This window comes from Osmerus eperlanus, chromosome 26 (genome assembly GCF_963692335.1).
Source record: "Osmerus eperlanus chromosome 26, fOsmEpe2.1, whole genome shotgun sequence".
Classification (NCBI taxonomy): domain Eukaryota; kingdom Metazoa; phylum Chordata; class Actinopteri; order Osmeriformes; family Osmeridae; genus Osmerus; species Osmerus eperlanus.
The window spans coordinates 8,866,582-8,886,320 of record NC_085043.1 but is presented as its reverse complement, the minus strand read 5'-3'; the positions used below and the strand labels follow the sequence as shown (position 1 = coordinate 8,886,320).

At 48.9% G+C, this 19,739-nt stretch overlaps 1 protein-coding gene across 1 annotated transcript in view; it reads left to right on the top strand.

Moving 5' to 3' along the window:
• tgfbr3 (transforming growth factor, beta receptor III) overlaps nucleotides 1-19,739 on the top strand; it is a 70,699-nt gene that overhangs the window by 29,163 nt on the left and 21,797 nt on the right. The window contains exons 5-15 of the mRNA XM_062452259.1: nucleotides 6,847-7,030; nucleotides 9,256-9,418; nucleotides 10,160-10,307; nucleotides 12,611-12,800; nucleotides 13,076-13,359; nucleotides 13,807-13,962; nucleotides 14,924-15,073; nucleotides 15,605-15,784; nucleotides 17,913-18,194; nucleotides 19,028-19,172; nucleotides 19,704-19,737. Of these exons, the coding sequence (XP_062308243.1) occupies nucleotides 6,847-7,030; nucleotides 9,256-9,418; nucleotides 10,160-10,307; nucleotides 12,611-12,800; nucleotides 13,076-13,359; nucleotides 13,807-13,962; nucleotides 14,924-15,073; nucleotides 15,605-15,784; nucleotides 17,913-18,194; nucleotides 19,028-19,172; nucleotides 19,704-19,737 (1,916 nt within the window). The remainder of the gene's footprint in view (nucleotides 1-6,846; nucleotides 7,031-9,255; nucleotides 9,419-10,159; nucleotides 10,308-12,610; nucleotides 12,801-13,075; nucleotides 13,360-13,806; nucleotides 13,963-14,923; nucleotides 15,074-15,604; nucleotides 15,785-17,912; nucleotides 18,195-19,027; nucleotides 19,173-19,703; nucleotides 19,738-19,739) is intronic.

Here is a 19,739-nt window from a genome sequence, read left to right as displayed (position 1 = left end):
ATGTGTTTGTGTATCGGAGCGGCTCTGCCAAGCTGGTGTCGCGTAGAGCTCTGCGAGGCGGAACTCCTCCTCCTACGCCTCAGCCTCCAGTTTGGGATGAGGCATATTTATACAAGAAGATAAAGTGGGCAGTGAGATCAGCTATGTTGGCACTGGACTCCCTAACGACGTTATTGTTATTCAGAGCCTCGGTTAAACAGTGCTACGGGGTTACTTCCCTCACAGCCTCCATCCTTCTCCCGAATGATCATGTCGATGACTGGGCGGAGCTACAAATCATCCTGGATGTATCCCGTCCCCCGCATCTCAAAGAGCCAACCAGAGGGACAGAGGAAGAGGAAGGACACCGGTTAAGTGGGGTGAGAGTGGTGGAGGAGGCCACCCCCCCTCCCCCCCGGACAACCCAGCCATATTTAGTAAAGATACCAGGGTTTGACTTGGAGACTTAATGAGAAAATGAAAATGGGCTAGCCCCGGTTCTCCAGGCCTGGGACGCTGTATCACATGAGAAAATTGCGGGCATCGCAGACCTAGAGGCAACCATGGCTTAACTGAAACATGCTACTGTGTAAGCCAGGATTCTTATTTGTATTTGTTTTCGACCTTGCCATCCGGGTTTTGGTGAAGCTATGCTGCTGAGGCTTCCTTCCAGTAATCATTTTCAAATGTGCGTTAACGCCACGGCATTCCGCAAAGAACGTAGCAAAGGATGCTTCTATCATTTCCATATGTGGCGATGTGTTTTTTCGCTTATCCCCCACATGCAAAACATCCTGCCATGAAAGTTTCAGGCTATAAGATGCCGAATGCAGATGAACATTCATGCAACACACATTTCCCACGACGCTTATCGAGGCACCATTACCTCGAGAGTTCACAAAGGTCTGCAAAAAAATCCACACTCTCAACCATTTGACTCAGTGGCTTAGCTGAAACCGGATCTTTCTCGACAAGAAGACCTACTGTATCTCTATCAGCACCTTTGTATTGAGAGGGATTACTGTGGCCATGCATTTGTCCTTCCCAGTGCATGAGCTGTGAGGACCAATTTCAGCCATGTCTGGAGCCTCAACCTCAGTCTACCTCTGTGTCAACTACTTAGGTTTACATTTACATTTAGTCATTTAGCAGACGCTCTTATCCAGAGCGACTTACAGTAAGTACAGGGACATTCCCCCGAGGCAAGTAGGGTGAAGTGCCTTGCCCAAGGACACAACGTCAATTGACACGGCCGGGAATCGAACTGGCAACCTTCAGATTACTAGCCCGACTCCCTCACCGCTCAGCCATCTGACTCCCTAGGTTTCACATTGCTCTGTGGATACCCATCTCGATAGAAGCCGCATACCGAACGGCGCTTTAAATGTGGTTATTTCCTGTGCTAAGCGGAAATGTTATGATGTCAAATGGGGAAAAAAAAGGATCAATTTCCTTTTGACAAATGTGCATCTAGACTGCTTATGTTTTTAGAGCTGTAATTCGCTGGAGCGATTACTTAGGGTGTCTCTAAGGATCCATTAGCAGGTCAACGCCGTTGTAAATGCCTCCCCTTGTCACCGGTGCCAGACATAACCCAGCTGACAACAGCTCTGAGGCCGACAGTACGACACAAACTGAGCTGTAATGTTGTTGGACATGTGAGACGACATTCTGCTTTCCCAGAGTAAATCTGAAGGCCTAGATGTCTCCTGCAGACAGGCTGACTATTTAGGCACACTCGAGTGCCACGCAAAAATAAAAATAACAATGTATAGAAAATGCATTTAAATGTATGTTTCATCTTCAGAGACAACCATATGAGGCTATTCACTGGACTCTAGTTACATATACGTTCCCCCTGGTAGCGAGATTTAGTGTAGTCTGCTAACCGTGGTGTCTCTGCGTGGCGCCGATTTCGTATAGGTAAGTATTTGGTGTTTGATTGACAGCACAGGGCCCTCCAGCAGGGTGTAGAGTGAGCTGTTCTCCGCCCTGCCGGCGGCACACGGCCGGCACTGGACCCCAAGCGGTGGCGCCTCAGCTCAGGTTCTCCCTGCTGCGGGGGGGGGGGCTCTTTAACGTGCCTCCGCGAAGCCCAAACAAAGCCCAGAAAGACGGACCAGCTGGAAGACAGGACGCAGAGATCCCCCCCCCCCGCACGCCATCAGCACCTCCCCTTTCTGTCCTCTCCCCTGCTGAGACCAACTGCATTCATCAGAGTCAAACAGAGAATGACCTGCGGTCTTCCCACAGCATGACTCCTGGTGTTGTGTAGAGGTGAGGGAGGGGGGGTGGGGGGGAGGGGGGGAGGGGTGGGCGAGGGGGGGGGGTTTGTGCCGAGTCCTGCCCATCTGCACTCATTCCTCATCCAGAGAGCTAAGAGGAGGTTGTGACGCTGATATATATAGTAACAAAGTCAATAGGGTTGGTTTGTAAGTCTTAACGCCTCAGATCCAGTCCAACCAGCCTGGACTCTCTCGCTCTCTGGATCTCAGTTGGAGAAGCTGTTTCCTGGGGCAAATTGGGCCCTGAATCAGTGCTGCCAGGCCTTGTTTCCTGGTCCCGGTTCTCCCGGGTCTGCAGACACAGATGTACTGTCTGGAAGTGCTTCAGAGCTGGGGAACACTATTGCTGTTGGCCCCGCTAGACTCTTCTTACGTTGAAAATCCGGGAATCCAGATATTTTGTTGTAAAACATGCACTTGCTCCAGTCCCTGTCAATCAGTGCTGGCAATGAAAAACATTAGTCTAACATGAAATGAAAGATGGACACAAATATCTTGTCAAATCTCGCTACGGGGACAATCACTATTCAGGAGGGGATTATGTCCCAGGAGAATCCGATTTGGACTTTTATGGAGAACATGTTTTGCTGGGTTCTCGTGCCAGCCTTGAATAGCTTGATCTAGAAAGTCTTGGAAAAGTCTTTTGATGGTGTAACATCGTTAAGTTTCGCTCTCTGAATTTGTTGCTTTTTCGGTTTGCCAAGTCATGCTTTTTCTCTCTATTCTTTCTTTTATTGCTTTGGATTTGGATTGAGTTTCTGTTACCCTCCTTCCACCTCTCCTTCCTTCCCTCTCTCTCTCTCTCTCTCTCTCTCTCTCTCTCTCTCTCTCTCTCTCTCTCTCTGTCTATCTCTCTCTCCCTCTCCCTCTCTCCCTCCATCTCTGATTGTTAATTGAAACCATGGCCAGCCCAGTATTGGATTTTGGATGGCGACGAAGGTGGAGGATGGCGCTGAGACAGATGGTGTTGTTTTCCACACATCGCGCCCCTGCCAGCTCGCAGGAACACGCATCCTCTGCCAGACGCTTGATTAGCTCAAAGAGAGATGGCGGATCAAATCCCCCCTCAAAAATAACTCCTCATATTCATATCTCCAGAACATCTCTCTACACCCTCTCTGACACCTCAGTGTGTTGAATACCTTGTCATTACCAAACATAGCAGTCTTCTTTTTTCCAAGCTTTGGTTGTTTAGTGAGCTTGGGTGTTTAGAATGGAGTTTTGCAGCCAATCAGAAGTGATATAAATCCTTTGGTACGACGTCTTGGCCTGAGCTGCACATGTGGCAGTGATGTGGAGACACTCATAGGCAGAAATGCCACAAAACCACAATGAAATATGCCTTTAAAAAGACATAGACTGTGCAGAGTACTGGGCAGCAAATGTTATTGTTTTCTCTCTCTCACTTTCTCTCTCTCACTTTCTCTCTCTCTTTCTTTCTCTCTCCCCTATCTCTCTCTCTCTCGAGGGTTGAGGGTTTATATTGCAGTAAGGATATTGCTATATTGAGCGAATACGTCTAATTGTTTGGAAAGGTGCGATCCTATTTCTTTCTTTACGTTCGGCTCAAAGTTTCTACCAGTTTTTATTGCCAAACTGGTCTTGTTTTTTTTTCTTTTTGCCAAACAGGTTCATGCCTCTCCTCATTTACGTTGATTACCCTTAAACACCATCTCCATGACTGTGGCCTGGCGAGTGTAATGCTAATTAGAGCAAATTTTTATGTTCATTATAGTGCTTACTTTGCTTGGCGATTTTCCTTCTGCTTACGCCTCTGCGGCCTCGTGCCTAGATTGAGGCCTGGTCCGCTGGCGTTAGCTAAACTCGGGGCATTAGCTCATTTGGTGAAACAAGTCCAGGGCTAATCTCTGTCTGCAGTGTCGGGTTACCAGAAAGCAGATAAACACCATTAATTTATATGTTTAAGGTTAAGACCCTCTGTACCTTAACCTCCGAGGACCCTCTTGTGGCCTTAAGAGGGTTTAAAATGGGTTTAGATAGAAATAACAACGCAAGGATAATCATGACAGTGACAATCCCTTAAAGGGTTTTTCGAACGGTTATGTTTCCCAGACTGCTTCACATTAATTACTTTAGACATCACTTAATCATTGTCTGAGAACCATTTTGTGTCTTTTCTCTCTGTTTAGCAAGAGCTACAGGGATGAGTCTTGCCTAGAGAAAGAGGTAGTGTAGGCATGGAGAGCCTTCGAGTCGGTTCCTTGCTTTCAAATTCCTGTTTAAAATTCCTGAGGTTTACAACGCTCTGGAAAGCCTGGAGCTCATTTGGTTTCTCAAGGCTTTCCCCCTCTAATTCTTTGAGACTAATTACAGTCGTATTGCCGCAATTAAATTGATAAACTCTGCAGAGGTTGGCAACGTTTCGAGAAGGATCTCCAGCCACACCCCCTTCCTCTCCTGCTCGGGGGACCGCAGCTCAGTCGCGTATGCCGTGCACGGCCAAGCGCATAACAACATCTTTCCTCTGACCTTGACGTCTCTTCCTCACCGTAGGAAATACAACAGCTAAAAATAAAAATGTGCGGCGACCTGAATTCTTCAATAGTGTCCGTCTCCCGCCGGCTGTGTTTACGACGGCGGGTGACAACGCCAGGAACAATAAGAGGAGCGGCCAGCGGTCAGGCAGATGTTACGCACTGCGCAGACGGGATTAATCCGGTTCGTATCAAACTGCCAATCCCCCCCAACGGGAGAGATATGACTCCCTTTCGTCACGCAAACACACCTACAGTTTGGAGACGACCTTCGTCTGAATCCACATGCACCACGGTGAGATGGTCCAGAGACTCCCACAGCTAAGTGTTATGATTTAATGTTTTAATTGGGCCTGCCAGCACATCACAGCTGGCCCTCCAGTGCATACAGATAGGATACCTGGGGAATAAGAAAAACAAGCATGGAAATATAATGAGGTAGGCTGTCTAGACTGGTGCTGGGACTCACTGAATCATACGCTACGTTTTTCTGCACATGCGAATGTTTATCTCTCTGAAATGAAGCATATGGTTCCAGCTCCATTAGGAGCCAAAAAGGGTGGTCTCCTCTTCCTGCACCCAGCCACGCCGACTCAGCCTGCCAAAAAGCAAATCAGCACTTCATATACATATATTTTATTTTATTTCTTCTTCTTTTTTTTTTCCTGACACTGTGTGTTTCACAGCTGGGTTTGTGCTCTGGTACTGTAAGTCCCATCTGGTTACCGATGCAAACCTCTCATGCGTCTTGAAAATTCTTCATGATCTTTTAATTAAAAAACAGTTGATACATTCGATCGGAGATCTTACTTATCATCTACACATACTCATCGACTCCCATCATTTCAACAGTGCAACCCATGCAGATCCTGCAGACCATGCAAACCAAAACATACATTTAATTATTTGGGGGCCTCGTAATGGTGGTTACATAGTAAAGTTCTTGTCTTACTGTATGACTGGACAGAATGTCCTGTGACATGGGACCAGCTGATCAAATTGCTGGAGACTGGAAAAACTCACAACTGACTGAATTATCAGTGGGCTATTTTGCCCTTGTAGTGTGTTTGTGTGTGTGTGAGTGTGTGTGTTTGCGTGTGTGTGTGTGCGTGTGTGTGTGTGTGTGTTTGTGCGCGTCTGTTTTATTGTAAGACATCCCTCCCCCAGTCTCCTCCATCTGCAGCCATTTTGAGAAAGCCCCTGCACACTTGTGATGACGCACAATAACACATTATATAAACAGTAGAAACCAGACACCTCATTGTGTAAGAAGACCATGTGTGAAAATACGGAGACCACGTTTCGAGAGAAAACGGATTGGAGACGAGTGTGAAGGATGAGTTTTGGCAGAGTTTAGATAGGAGGTTTCATTTTGGAAAGGTCTGGTCTTTTTTTTCGGGGGGTTGCCTGCAGATCTGAGTTTTACGGTCTCAAATGTCTTTCTCCGTAAAAGTGGACGAGCATATCAATACAACGTTGAGTTTTATGTGCACATCTTTATCAACAAAGAAGTCATTGTAGGCAAGAAGCCTTAAAAACTCACTTCATGAGTCAAAAAGAAAAAAAACTGCCACTGAACTGTAAATCATCCCAGGTTTACTATTTAGGTCAACCTACTGCTACCATCTGCACCAGTTTTAGTCATTAATATAAGAATAAGAGAGATTAATGTTGTTTTAAATGGAAACTGAAAATGCCATAAAACGTGATAATCATCATAAGAATCACAGTATTTGTCCCAAGAACTGTGATTCTTTAAATTGTGGCCTAGGGGATTGTATTTAGCAATAAATATATGCTTTATATTTAAGTTGTTCTATCACATCCCTGCCACAACAGAAGTTCCGACAGTAACTTTTAACAGTCATTTTGTAGAGATATGTGGAACTCCTGCCTCAAGCCTTCTCACCTCCTGTAGCAATGGACAGGAGATATAAGGATAATTTATATTCTTCCCTGTCTCTACTGATATACTGTGTGTCAACCTCTCTCTCTCTCTCTCTCTCTCTCTCTCTCTCTCTCTCTCTCTCTCTCTCTCTCTCTCTCTCTCTCTCTCTCTCTCTCTCTCTCTCTTTCTCTCCTTCCAGGTATCCCAAGGCTCGGCCGTCCACTTCCTGCCAGGAAACTTTTCCCTCAACTGTGCGGTCCAAAAGGAGAACCTTCCTCATGGCAACGAGCACCTTCTTACCTGGGCCCGTAAGAAGTACAGAGCGGTGACCTCCTTCTGCGAGCTGAAGATCGCCCAGGAAGTCTGCATCAAAGTGGGAGAAGGTGAGGTTTCTCTGAGAGGATTTGAGGTGTTGTTGCTGCAGGCCTCAAAGTAGTTCCCCAATTTAATCTGAAGCATCTCAACATAATGTTCGGCCAACGGCTCCAGACCACTTCAGGAGCCATAAAATTAAAATAAAAACATATATTTTTTCAATGTCTTAAAAAACCAAACCTCGCCAATGGCCAATGGCAATTCCAACGTTGAATCTGCCACTAACGTTGGCCTGCGGGGTACGGTGCTATACCAAGGAGGTTTGTTCGACCCCAACATTTTTGTGTTGCCTTTGAATCTGTGTTGTTTTCTACTTCACACCTTCTGCACACTGTATATTTTTGCTGCCTTCGATCGACCTTACCTCTGTAACCCCGATCACTGCTCTACCTGTGCTGATTCATTCTCAGTGGAGCCCATTGACAACCTCTGGTGTTGCTGGGCCCAGAAGTAATAAGGCCGTCCCAGAGAAGCACAGGTTCCAGCTGGTTCCTCTGGCTAGCTTTCGGTTCCTTTTTAAAAAAACACGAGGATTCCTTTCAAACGCTTCTATTATTTATTTATTTATTTGTACTTCAAATCGGCTAGTTTCCCTTTTTTCCTTGGCCGTGTGGAAAATCTAGTGGAATTGGAAGAGGTGACTGTTGGAAATGCCTTTCAAATTTGTGCAAGTGCTCCTCTGATTGTTAGCGTGTGTGTGGGCCTATCGCCAGGCATATCCTCAGAGAACGCACACTGCAGTGCGATGTGTAAAAAGAGGAATGAGAGTTCAAATACCACACCAAAAATACACAACGTGAAATTCATACATTAAGGGAGTCAGGTGGCTGAGCGGTTAAAGGATCGGGCAAGTAATGAGAAGGTCGCTGGTTCGATTCCCGGCAGTGCTAAAAAATGACGTTGTATCCTTGGGCAAGGCACTTCACCCTACTTGCCTCAGGGGGAATGTCCCTGTACTTACTGTAAATGACTAAATTCATACATTTAAAAGTTTTTCTTCTGCTCTCTCTCTACCTTCGGACTGCTTCTACATTTAGTCATTTAGCAGACGCTCTTATCCAGAGCGACTTACAGTAAGTACAGGGACATTCCCCCGAGGCAAGAAGGGTGAAGTGCCTTTCCCAAGGACACAACGTCATTTTCGCACGGCCAGAAATCGAACCGGCAACTTTCTGATTAGTAGCCCGATTCCATAACCGCTCAGCCTTCTGACTCCCTTCCGAAGGCCATGCTTGAGCAAAGTTTGTAGTAAACTTTCGAAGGCATTAATGGGTTTAGCAAATGTGTTCCGCGCTGTGATAACTGTGGGTGGAAACTGTCAGGGGTGAGCTGAACCAGACAGAGGAGCCTCTCCAAGCTCTCCAGCAGGGAGAGAGAGATGCTGTTTGATCTGAAGGAAGAAGCACTGGGCATTCCTCTGGGGTGCGGATGACTGTTCCAAACACGTGTTTAAATCAAGCTCGCGTAGTGCTTCACTCCCTCTTAGTCTTTTATAAACCATACAGACACAACGTCCTACCTCGTAATATGTCAACCATCAGAGGGAACACCTCTCCTTCTCTTTTTTTTATGAGCGTCTTTCGCTGCGAGGAAAGAAACCGCAGAATGCGCGGAGAGGCGTAATGGATGTTTTACTGCCAGGTATGTGGGCCTCGTGTTGTCCGTCGCGTTGGAGAACAGAGAGGTTGCTTAGCCTGAAAGTGTTCGGCCTCTGTCATTAGCGCCTGCGGTTTGGAGCAGCACCAACGTGCCATGTTTACCTCAGCGAGAGAAGCCGAGCTTTCCAGTCGCTGTCCTGTCTTGGGCTTTTTCATGAGGCTCGACAGACTTCCGCTTGGTGTCCTACCAGGCTTGTGGGCAGACCCTCTCCTCAGCTCTTCAAAGGGCTGTGAGGGGTCCTATGTACAGTAGAAGGTACCAACCGTTTAGTTTATGTTCTCAGAACCGCTATGTCCGAGACCAAATAAGGAAGCATCTGTCTTCTGTTTTCTCCAACCAAGGAGAGGCGGGCTAAACGTTTCATGTTCCCTACAAGACATCAGATTGTGTTGGCAGTTGGTGAATATTGAAATGAAAAAGATGGTAGAATTTTACAACAGTTTACTCAGTGTTCTGTCTAAATATGTGATCTAGGGTTTCCAAGTGAACAGAGAGTGAGTTGAGAAAAACAAAAGTGAATTCTTAAATGAGTAGTTGTGACCGACATTAATTCGAGACATCAATCCTCTTTCAGATCCTGTGTTTCCTGACACCTGCAAGATTGACAAGAACTTCCTGTCTCTGAACTACCTGGCTGTCTACATGGAGCCTCAGCCCTCCAAGGGCTGTATTCTCTCTGGGCCCGACCCAGACAAGGAGGTCCACATCATCGAGCTCCAAGCTCCAAACTCCAGCAGGTGAGGAGCCAGAACCTAATCCGACCAAATCTCTGACCCAAGATGAGGGTAGACATTTGTTAGAGGTGAAGAAGCTCTTTGCTGGCCTCATTGGAGTTTGTTTTGGATACAGAGAGAGATACTGTGGGGGGGGGGGGGGGGGTCATGTTGACCGCATGGTGTTCAGTTGCTGTATTTCCAACTTGAGTCACTGTTCCCAGGATGCCAGGTAATGGCCTCATCCTCCCGCCGGAGCCGTAACTCTGTATATGCAACAGAGCCCAAGAAATACGGGAATGTGGCAGCCATGATGTGTTTCACCATACTGCTATGTGGTCTGCAATGCACATGTCCTCTTCCTGGGATCATGTCCAGTTTTTTAATCAGTTGGCCAGACAGAGGAGGCATGTTAATTCTGTGTGTATTGGACCTTCTCAAATTCTTATGGCCCCCTTGGCTAACCCTTCTCTCCTCTTCTATCTCTTCTCTCTCTTCTTTCACTCTCTTCTTTCTTTCTTTCTCTCTCTCTCTCTCTCTCTCTCTCTCTCTCTCTCTCTCTCTCTCTCTCTCTCTCTCTCTCTCTCTCTCTCTCTCTCTCTCTCTCTCTCTCTCTCTCCCCCCCTCTCTCTCTCCCTCTTCTTCTCTCTCTCTCTCTCTCTCTCTCTGTCTCTCTCTCCCCTCCCTCCCTCCCTCCCTCTCTCTCTCTTTCCCCCTCCCCCCCTCTCTCTCTCTGTCTCTCCCTCCCCTCTCTCTCTTTCCCAGTGCCTTCCAGGTGGATGTGACGGTGGACCTGCGTCCCCTGGAGCCGGACTTGCCGCTGCATCGCGACATCGTCCTCCTGCTCAAGTGTGACAGGTCCGTCAACTGGGTGATCAAGGCCCACAACGTCATAGGCAAGCTGGACGTGGTGGTAAGTTACAAACGCGGCAGAGACACCCTCTCCGATACATTTCCTTCTGAATAAATGCTCGTATTTCCTAGTAAGGAGAAGGCAGGGGTTATTGTTGGCTCACGCGTGTCCATGGCGATGATGGTGACGGGCGACACGCAGAAGTCATGTCACAACATATGACAGACAAGATGGCCTCTCTGTTGCGCTGACCGATATGTTTGTCAAAATCGGAGGCCTGTTGAAGTGCCACCTGGTGTCTGTTTGGGAGGGATGGTGGGGAGGGAGGGAATTTCAGAGATGAACTGTGAAAATTAATCTTTACCACTCCAGCGGTATTCATTGTGGAGCGAGTTGGGTAGATTTCGGAATGAGAAGCTTATAAACTTACAGAATACCCATTGGTTTTTATTATGAGAATACCCTGGCCTGTTTGCCATGCTTCACATCATAAATTATTAGCATTGTTGGCCCCAAGCTCTCCCTGTAGAATGTTGTCTGGCCTGCGTATATCTTCAACTGGAAAAGTGTTACATTTTTGGTCAGACTGACAACGTCATACGAACAACCGTTTTATTAGAGCTTTAAGTGTTTGAAAGGCAAACACTAACTGCCAGAATACAAGACACACTCAGGGGGAATCGTTTGGTTTTACGCTGATGGGAAATTGGAAACAGTCCAATGACCGTATTTGTGCTGAAGATGGAATGTTAAGTTCCGTCTTCGCGACGTTGGATAATGTGTTTGTTCAAAACTCCTACAGGCCACTCATCTTCATAGGAACGGATGAGAGGGGTTCCTGCTCTGAAACTGGCCTGTCAAACCTTCAAGTGGACATTAAGAATGTTTTCCCTGTAACCATAGAGATACCGAAGCTACCTTTGATCCAAACCCATTAGCCCACATATCCCTGGGAGTGTATATTCTCACAGTACCTCCCTACCCCCAGGCGTCAGTTCCGTGTTGACCTCTGAGGAGTTGAGCTGGGCGCCTGGGGTTCCCACACTCTGAAAGGCTGATCCTCCTGGAAGGGAAGGGTGCCACGAATGACGCTGCACTTCTACCCGGGCGGGCAGGCGGCCGGGGCCCAGCCTGTTTGTACAGCTGCCCCCGTTACTGTTCTGCACTGAATCAATCAGGTCAGCCGTGCTCCGGGAAGCTACGCTAGCTACGCTAGCTACGCTAACGGCAGTGTGTGTGGGGGGAGGTGACTGAAAACACATGGCGGAGTGTGTAAGCGGAGACCTGTGAAAGAGCTCAGCACAGCAGTTCCGAAAGGTTGTTTCTTTCGTCCTTCAAATTGCATCCTACGCAGCACTGTACCCAACGTGTGCTCTTGGGGTTTTCCGTTATCATTCGTGGACTGTATCTTTAGTTCACACTCACACTTTATAGATGGTGGGTCAGATGGATGAGCGGTTAGGGAGTCGGGCTATTAATCAGAAGGTTGTTGGGTCGAATCCTGGCTGTGCAAAATGATGTTGTGTAAGGGCAAGGCACTTCACCCTACTTGCCTCAGGGAGAATGTCCCTGTACTTACTGTAAGTCTCTCTGGATAAGAGCGTCTGCTAAATGTAAATGGTTAAGTGTGCTGTTGGGTTCATTACAGTGTGTTTCACATGTATTCATCTACACGCGTTTATTCATACTCATTTAACAGATGCTGTATGACACACTCTGCATGCGTGAGTGTATCTAGAAAGCTATGTTTGGAGACCAGCCAGTGTGTTGGGGAACCTCAAGAGAACGTCAGCTATGTATGCAATATGAAAGCTTTTGAAAGATCAAAGTTTAGCTACCGTAGGTGGATAGGCCCCAGAACTGCTTGAGGGCCACTGTGGGAATGGATTAGAGCTCTCTCCCTGTACTAGGATGACGAGGGTCTGGAACTAGTGAGGAGTTATGGGGGAAACGGCACTTATTTTGTGTCCAAGCGTTGATCAGGCCATGTCCGCACACCACGCTCCTCACTCTGTTTCCCTGACAACTGTGTTTTAGTCTCTTTCTTTGTGGGTTGTGGTCACGGAACACTTTGAAGCTGCACGGTGCATTTTACTGTCTCATTTCATGAGATGACGGAAGTGGAACTACAGTAGATAGAGATTTCTGCTAAACGACTCAGACTTTGAAAGAAAAAGTGCCCGCATTGTTTCCCGTGTGTGCCAACTTTCAGGCTTTTTTTCCCCCAGTTGCTGACACTGCCAGTGAAAAAGCTGACAAGACACGAGCAACCTATTTCTGCTCTACGTTCACAAACTCCTAAGACAGTCTAACATTGGATCAGCATGCTGTAAAAAAAAAACGGCCTATTGTTTTTGTCTCAGTCTCCAGACACAGTGGGCTTGAGCCACAACACAGACCGACTGATGGAGGTATCCAAAACGCCCAAGACCCACCTGCCCTCTGGGTCCCAGGCTCTGATCAGATGGGCAGAGGATCATGGCTACAGCCCTGTCACCTCCTACACCAGCACCCCTGTGGCAAACCACTTCAACCTCCGGCTTAGAGAGGCTGGTAAGTGACACTAGATCACCTCTACTCTCTGTATTGTAAGCGTTGATCGGTTGCGCCAGTTCTGCAATCACAAGCTATGTTCCTCCGTAAATAAATGATGTTCGCTGAATTTGGATGACTGGAATCACACCCCATCGCATTTTGACCGTCCACATAAAGGGCAAAGGCGTGAAATTGCGGGCTAGTTTTACTATCTCTGCTCCGTGCAATTTCCATGCCTGTAAAACTGCCATTCCCCGTCGAGGGTTTTTAACGGTGGCCCCTGTGACTTCCAGATGTGGGGGACCTTTCCGAAGGCTTGTTCCCCCCGGAGCTCTCCATCCTTCGGGATGCCAACCTCCACCCAGGACCCGGGTCTGCCGGCCCACGCTCCAGCCTGCCCTTCCCCTTCCCTCCCTCCCTGGACCAGGGCCTGCCCTTCCTGCGGCCCCCCTCCCTGGACGAGCGGCCCTGGCTGGGTGAAGAGCCCGAGGAACAGCAGGGAGTCCTGAGCGTGGGCCTGGCCGTGCAGTGTGAGGAGAGCAGGATGGTGGTCAGCATCGCCAAGGAGAGCCTGCAGGTGAGGGGAGGATGGGATGCTGCGATTGGTCGGCGCGACAAAAATGTCTCAATACCCTTGGTGGTCTTTGATGAAGAACATCTAGTCGGTTGAGATTTCGTTGTGTTGGGTTGTGAAAAGGCAGACCTCTCTACTGACACTAGCTGGCAGTAAACTGAGTCTGTTTTCTGTTTTCTGGTGCCTACCTCCAGGCACTTGAACACAATAAACTACATGACGGTATGGAAAAATCCGCAAACTGTAATCATGAATTATTAAAAATGTTGGATCATCTTGTGGGTTGTGTTTCTTCCTGCAACCTTACATCACATAGAAACATAATGTTATGAAGCGACACGATAATGTTATTCGTTACTCTGTAAGACCACGTCTTTCAAAGATTATAAGTGTGCTTTTGTTTCAATTCTAAATTCCTTATTTTTTTATTTTCATTAATAATTTTCCCAGGCCAATGGTTTTGGCAACGCCAACCTCACTCTTCAAGACCCGGCTTGTAAAGCCACCGTTAACTCCACCCACTACATCCTGGAGACTCCCCTGATTGGCTGCCAGACCACCATGTACCCAATCCACCACAGCCCTGTCGTGCTCTACATAAACTCAGTGAGTAAAAACACCTTCACTTCAGCCCAACATTCATCAAGAGAGAGAGAGAGAGAGAGAGAGAGAGAGAGACAGAGACAGAGACAGAGACAGAGACAGAGACAGAGAGAGCGAATGAGCTCACTTCAGCCCAACATTCATCAAGTTATCTTCTCAGAAAATAAATCTGTGGGAACAACCCTAAAACCGGGACGGTTTGGGAAACTCACTATTTTGTTGTCATCATTAACATGGAATGCATGGTGTACCTCCGCTAACAAGCAATGAAGAATCGCCATCTCACACGAGCTATTGAAATCACTGAGAGAGGATGTTTAGAACAACACATTTGAGTCCAGTACAGATTGAAAGTCCTGGGCAAACGTCCAAGCGTCTTCCCTTGGCTGCTGATGACGGGGGCTGGTCCAGAACCCCGATGTTCAAAACAAATTAATCTTCATTTTCTATGCCCCAGCACATCAAAGTCCTGTCCCCTTTTAATGGATGTTGTTTGTTCCATCCTGTGATAAAACCTTTTAATTAAGTGGACAGAGTGACCGGTCACCAAGGTTTAGGACAGCCAGCCAGGGTTAGCCGTCGTCAGAGTGGCTGTGCTCGAGTATCTGACCTCACTGAACCGATATTGTTCAACACCACTCCCCACTCATCTCTGACCCCTGTGTAAAACCCCAGGAGACATCCCATTCTGTGGTGAAATTTCAACTATTTTTTATGGTTTCAGCCTTAGCGGGAACCGCTGTTGAAATCCCTGTGTGTTTCCCACGTTTAAACTTTGCCTCATCTACGGTGTTGCACGATTCTCCCAGAGTCACGTCTCTGGTTCACAGACACCCTGATCTCCCCGACTGGAGCGAGAAATATTGGAAAGGAATTGGAGTCGGTGGCGGGGGAAAGTGTGCTGTTCTGCCTTTGGTACACATAACGTAGCTGTGTGCTGAACAGGATCTTATGTGGTTCACAGGTCATGATAAGTCCAAATGAGCCCAAGGATGGGAGCGGTGGACCTCCAGATGATGATGATTTGGAGTCGGGGGATGTGGTTTATCCTGGAGACACAGAAGAGACGGACAAATCTTTCACAGAGCCCCGTGATCCCCAGCCCTTTATACTGGTAACACCTTTCAGCTTGTTTGTTTCCCAAATGTAGACGTCAACATAGCATGACAGGCCTTGGGTTAGGACACTTGATACTGCAACCGATCTATGCTTTTGTTTGAACTGTGTCCAACTGGATGAAACTCCATTTCCCAGAGTCCCTTGGTGCTAATAAAGAGTCATCTGGCTTCTAGAAGAACAGGAGATACCACTCTCACTGTCTCCCCATGATGTCTGTTTCTTGAACTTAGCCTGACCTCGCATTTCTCTCCTGTCGAAGTTCAAAGTATCCCCATGGATCACCTTTCCAGCTTCCTTCTCTTGTCTTTCTCTACCAACACTCTTTGCTATTTCTCACCATTCTGTATCTCTTGTCTTTTAATACCTTTTACCACATAATTACCCCATATCTTCTGTCTTTTCCCGGTAACCAAGTTGATATGCTGTGATGAAACGTTGGCTCACAGTTGTTGAGGGTGAAGACTCTGGAATCCAGGGTCAGGATCTTGTTAATGTTGCTGTTGGCTGTTTCCTCCTCTCTCCCCAGTTCAACTGCACGTACAGAAACACCCAAGAAACTCAAGAACCAGGACCTTTCCCTAAGATTGGGAACAAACCCATTAACGCTGTGGGGTTCAACATAGAGCTGTACAACGACCACAAGTTCCACGTCCCCGCTCCTCAGGCTTTCTACACCGTCTATGAAAGTCAAGAAGTGTTTGTGGAGGTAAATGAAATTCATTTGTAGAATTTCGAATTTACAAAATGTCAAATCGTTTGTTGTGTGTTTTTACAGATCTACAGCAGGAACGGTGTAGTGCGATTTTGAGACGTGGGAGTTGGGGCAGTTTTCCGCTTTTTTAAATCGTAAAATTGCATTTGGGGAGTGCATGTGGCAATGTTTTTCTATCTGTGTCTTTCTACAGGATCAGTGTGTAGCTGTTATTCTGTCTTAATTCAAACATTGTCCAAACAACCCAGAAATCCGTCCAGTGTGTGCTCTTTGTCTGGACTTAGATTTTGTCGTGCTTTCATCTCTTCGTGTGGTGTCCACGGGGCCAGGGAATATTTGCTCTTGGTCTGGATGTAAGGCTGATGTCTAATTTCTCACTCGTAACCTCCATCACGCTCTCCTTGAACGTGTCCCAGCACATATGGAGATCTCACCACCCCTGCTGTGGATGTTTACATGTATACATTCTGCCTCGTAGCTGCAGAGTGACCCTGGTACTAAAAGAGACAGTGGAGGATGTGTCAAATGCTTGAGATTCATAGTGCGAGGGCCTTTGATCTGAGGATTTATGATGGGATCAGAGGAGGATGTTTCAGTGACAGTGTGGACAGAGAGCCAGCAGGCTACAAAGACCCCTCTGTGTGTCAGGGCCTGGTCCTGGCCCTCTCCTCCCCCCTCCACCCCCTGCTCTCCCCCCTCCACCCCCTGCTCTCTCCCCCCCACCCCCTGCTCTCTCCCCCCCACCCCCTGCTCTCTCCCCCCCACCCCCTGCTCTCTCCCCTCCACCCCCTGCTCTCTCCCCCCCACCCCCTGCTCTCTCCCCTCCACCCCCTGCTCTCTCCCCTCCACCCCCTGCTCTCCCCCCCCCACCCCCTGCTCTCCCCCCTCCACCCCCTGCTCTCTCCCCCCCACCCCCTGCTCTCTCCCCCCCACCCCCTGCTCTCTCCCCTCCACCCCCTGCTCTCTCCCCTCCACCCCCTGCTCTCTCCCCCCCACCCCCTGCTCTCCCCCCTCCACCCCCTGCTCTCCCCCCTCCACCCCCTGCTCTCTCCCCTCCACCCCCTGCTCTCTCCCCCCCACCCCCTGCTCTCCCCCCTCCACCCCCTGCTCTCCCCCCTCCACCCCCTGCTCTCTCCCCTCCACCCCCTGCTCTCTCCCCCCCACCCCCTGCTCTCTCCCCCCCACCCCCTGCTCTCTCCCCTCCACCCCCTGCTCTCTCCCCTCCACCCCCTGCTCTCCCCCCTCCACCCCCTGCTCTCTCCCCTCCTCCCCCTGCTCTCTCCCCCCCACCCCCTGCTCTCCCCCCTCCACCCCCTGCTCTCTCCCCTCCACCCCCTGCTCTCTCCCCCCCACCCCCTGCTCTCTCCCCCCCACCCCCTGCTCTCTCCCCTCCACCCCCTGCTCTCTCCCCCCCACCCCCTGCTCTCTCCCCCCCACCCCCTGCTCTCCCCCCTCCACCCCCTGCTCTCTCCCCCCCACCCCCTGCTCTCTCCCCTCCACCCCCTGCTCTCTCCCCCCCACCCCCTGCTCTCTCCCCTCCACCCCCTGCTCTCTCCCCTCCACCCCCTGCTCTCTCCCCTCCACCCCCTGCTCTCTCCCCTCCGGGGGTTAGAGCTTGCGTTTGCTTCACGTGTTTTTTTTTTTTTTTGGGGGTCCCTGCCCAAACGTCAAAGCGCCACCTTCGTGTTTGTGTGTGTGTGTGTGTGTGTGTGTGTGGGTGAGTGTGTGTGTGTGCGTGAGTGTGTGTGTGTTTTCTTTTCAACAGCTGTGTGCCACAGTTAGAAAACATGTACGGTAGCGCAAGAGTAGTTTGTTCAAGAGTAGAGGAATAACTGAAGGAAGTGCCTTGTGGTCTGAAAATGGAAAGGCGTTCTGAGTAAAATCCCACTTCAGGGTTTGTGATTCTTGGACCATTACTACTTAAATAGCATTCCGGCCTCTTGTTCGCTGCTGTTAAAGCAGTCCTCTCACCATCCAGCTGGCACATAGACTCATGCCAAAAAGGTGTTCCTCACACACAAGCTTGCAGACTGTCACAAGGCATTTTTGTAAGTTGGAGCACTGCCACAAATATTTGTGGTGGAGTCTGATCTGTTCCTTGTCTACTCCCCTTGGTCTTCAGATCGTAGCCACCAGAACAGATCCAGACCTGGACTTCATGATCCAGTCCTGCTTCATCTCCCCCGACTCCAACCCCAACATTGCCTCGAACTACCTCCTCATCGAGAACATCTGCCCCACGGACGACAGCGTGATGTACTATCCACAAGTCCCTCACTCCCAGGTGGACCGAAAAAGGTTCGGTTTCACCTTCAACTCCAAGTTCAACGAGTCCTTCCTGTTCCTCCACTGTGAGATGTCCCCCTGCTCCAAGACGCTCATGAGCAACCACCAGCTACCAGTGGTACGTCACACAGCGCTACCTCTTTAGCTCTCCAAAACGTATTTATCTGTACGGTGTACAATGACGTATGTGTACTGTGTAGTACGGTAAATATATATTTTACGCTATTTTTACCAGGCCAGACTCTTTTGGAGCGTTGTGTTTTAGTCTGCACTCCTCACTCAAGCTGGACTTAACCAACTGACAGTCTTGATAAGTTTTATAAAGGAACAGGAAGCATAAATCTACTTCAGGTTTCCTACGTTGCCATCGGTAGAGGAAAACAAAGGTTCAGGAGGTCAAGTGTGGGTTTCCCTTCGCCAAGCCCTTTATGCATCTCTGCTAAGTCATTACACTTTAGTAACCTTCTACAGGCAACCCTTTCAGCTCACTTGACCTCTGTTTTGGCTCCTGGGGGTAGCCCTGGGCTGCTCTGGGGGTATTTTACGGTAACCAACTTGTCAGAGCCGTTAAAGGGGCCTGGTGCTGACTCATTGCAGTAGAGCTGAATGTTTGCTTTCTGGTTATGAGTGGGGTCAAAACGAGGGGACACTAGGGTTTCCTTCCAAATGTTCCCCGTGCTCAGACATAAAAGAGGACTTGTTGGTTTTAAGATGGAGAAGATAGAGAAATGCAATATCACTTCTTTTTTTTTTTACCTTTACTTTTTTCTTCTTTGACCGAAAGTATACTGTTTCCATAAATATTCGGACTCTTAGTTGATTTACACATCCAGATCGTACACAGTTTTAAATACGAGGTGATTCTATGGACGTATCTCCGTGTCATCTTGGATTTGTGACTCCCTTTCTGTGGAGAGGTCTGATTGGTTGATTCCGCTTTGCTCCACGCAGTGCTTACAGCTGGAGCAGACCTGCCCGTCGGTCGGCATGGGCGAGACGTCGGTCAGCATCGCCGTGATCCTGGCGATGACGAGGAACAGCAAGACGTCCTCGAGACCCCTGGTGGTCGTGTCTGACGACCCTCCGGAGCAGCCAGGTGAGGACGCAGCCGGGGGCGGGGGGGGGGGGGGGGGTGACGCACCACGATCACAGCATGTCTCGCTGACCAGACAGCTGGTGCAGTGCTGGTCAGCTGACCTAGGGGGTATGACCAGAAGGGCCCAAACTGTCACTGACTGTCACAGAGCAGCACTCACTGTGCTGCTGCATCTGGACTTCATTTGCTTGTGGGACAGCGTGTGTGTGTGCCTGTGTACATGCCTGTGCGTGTGTGTGTGTAGATGCCTGTGTGTGTGTGTTTAATGCCTGTGTACATGCCTGTGTGTGTGTGTACATGCCTGTGTGAGTGTGTGTACATGCCTGTGAGTGTGTGTACATGCCTGTGTGTGTGTGCCTGTGTACATGCCTGTGTGTGTGTGTGTGTGTGTACATGCCTGTGTGTGTGTGCCTGTGTACATGCCTGTGTGTGTGTGTACATGCCTGTGTGTGTGTGTGTGTACATGCCTGTGTGTGTGTGCCTGTGTACATGCCTGTGTGTGTGTGTACATGCCTGTGCATGTGTGATCAGCGCAGAAGGGAGTTCCTCTGAGGGCCCGGGCCCAGT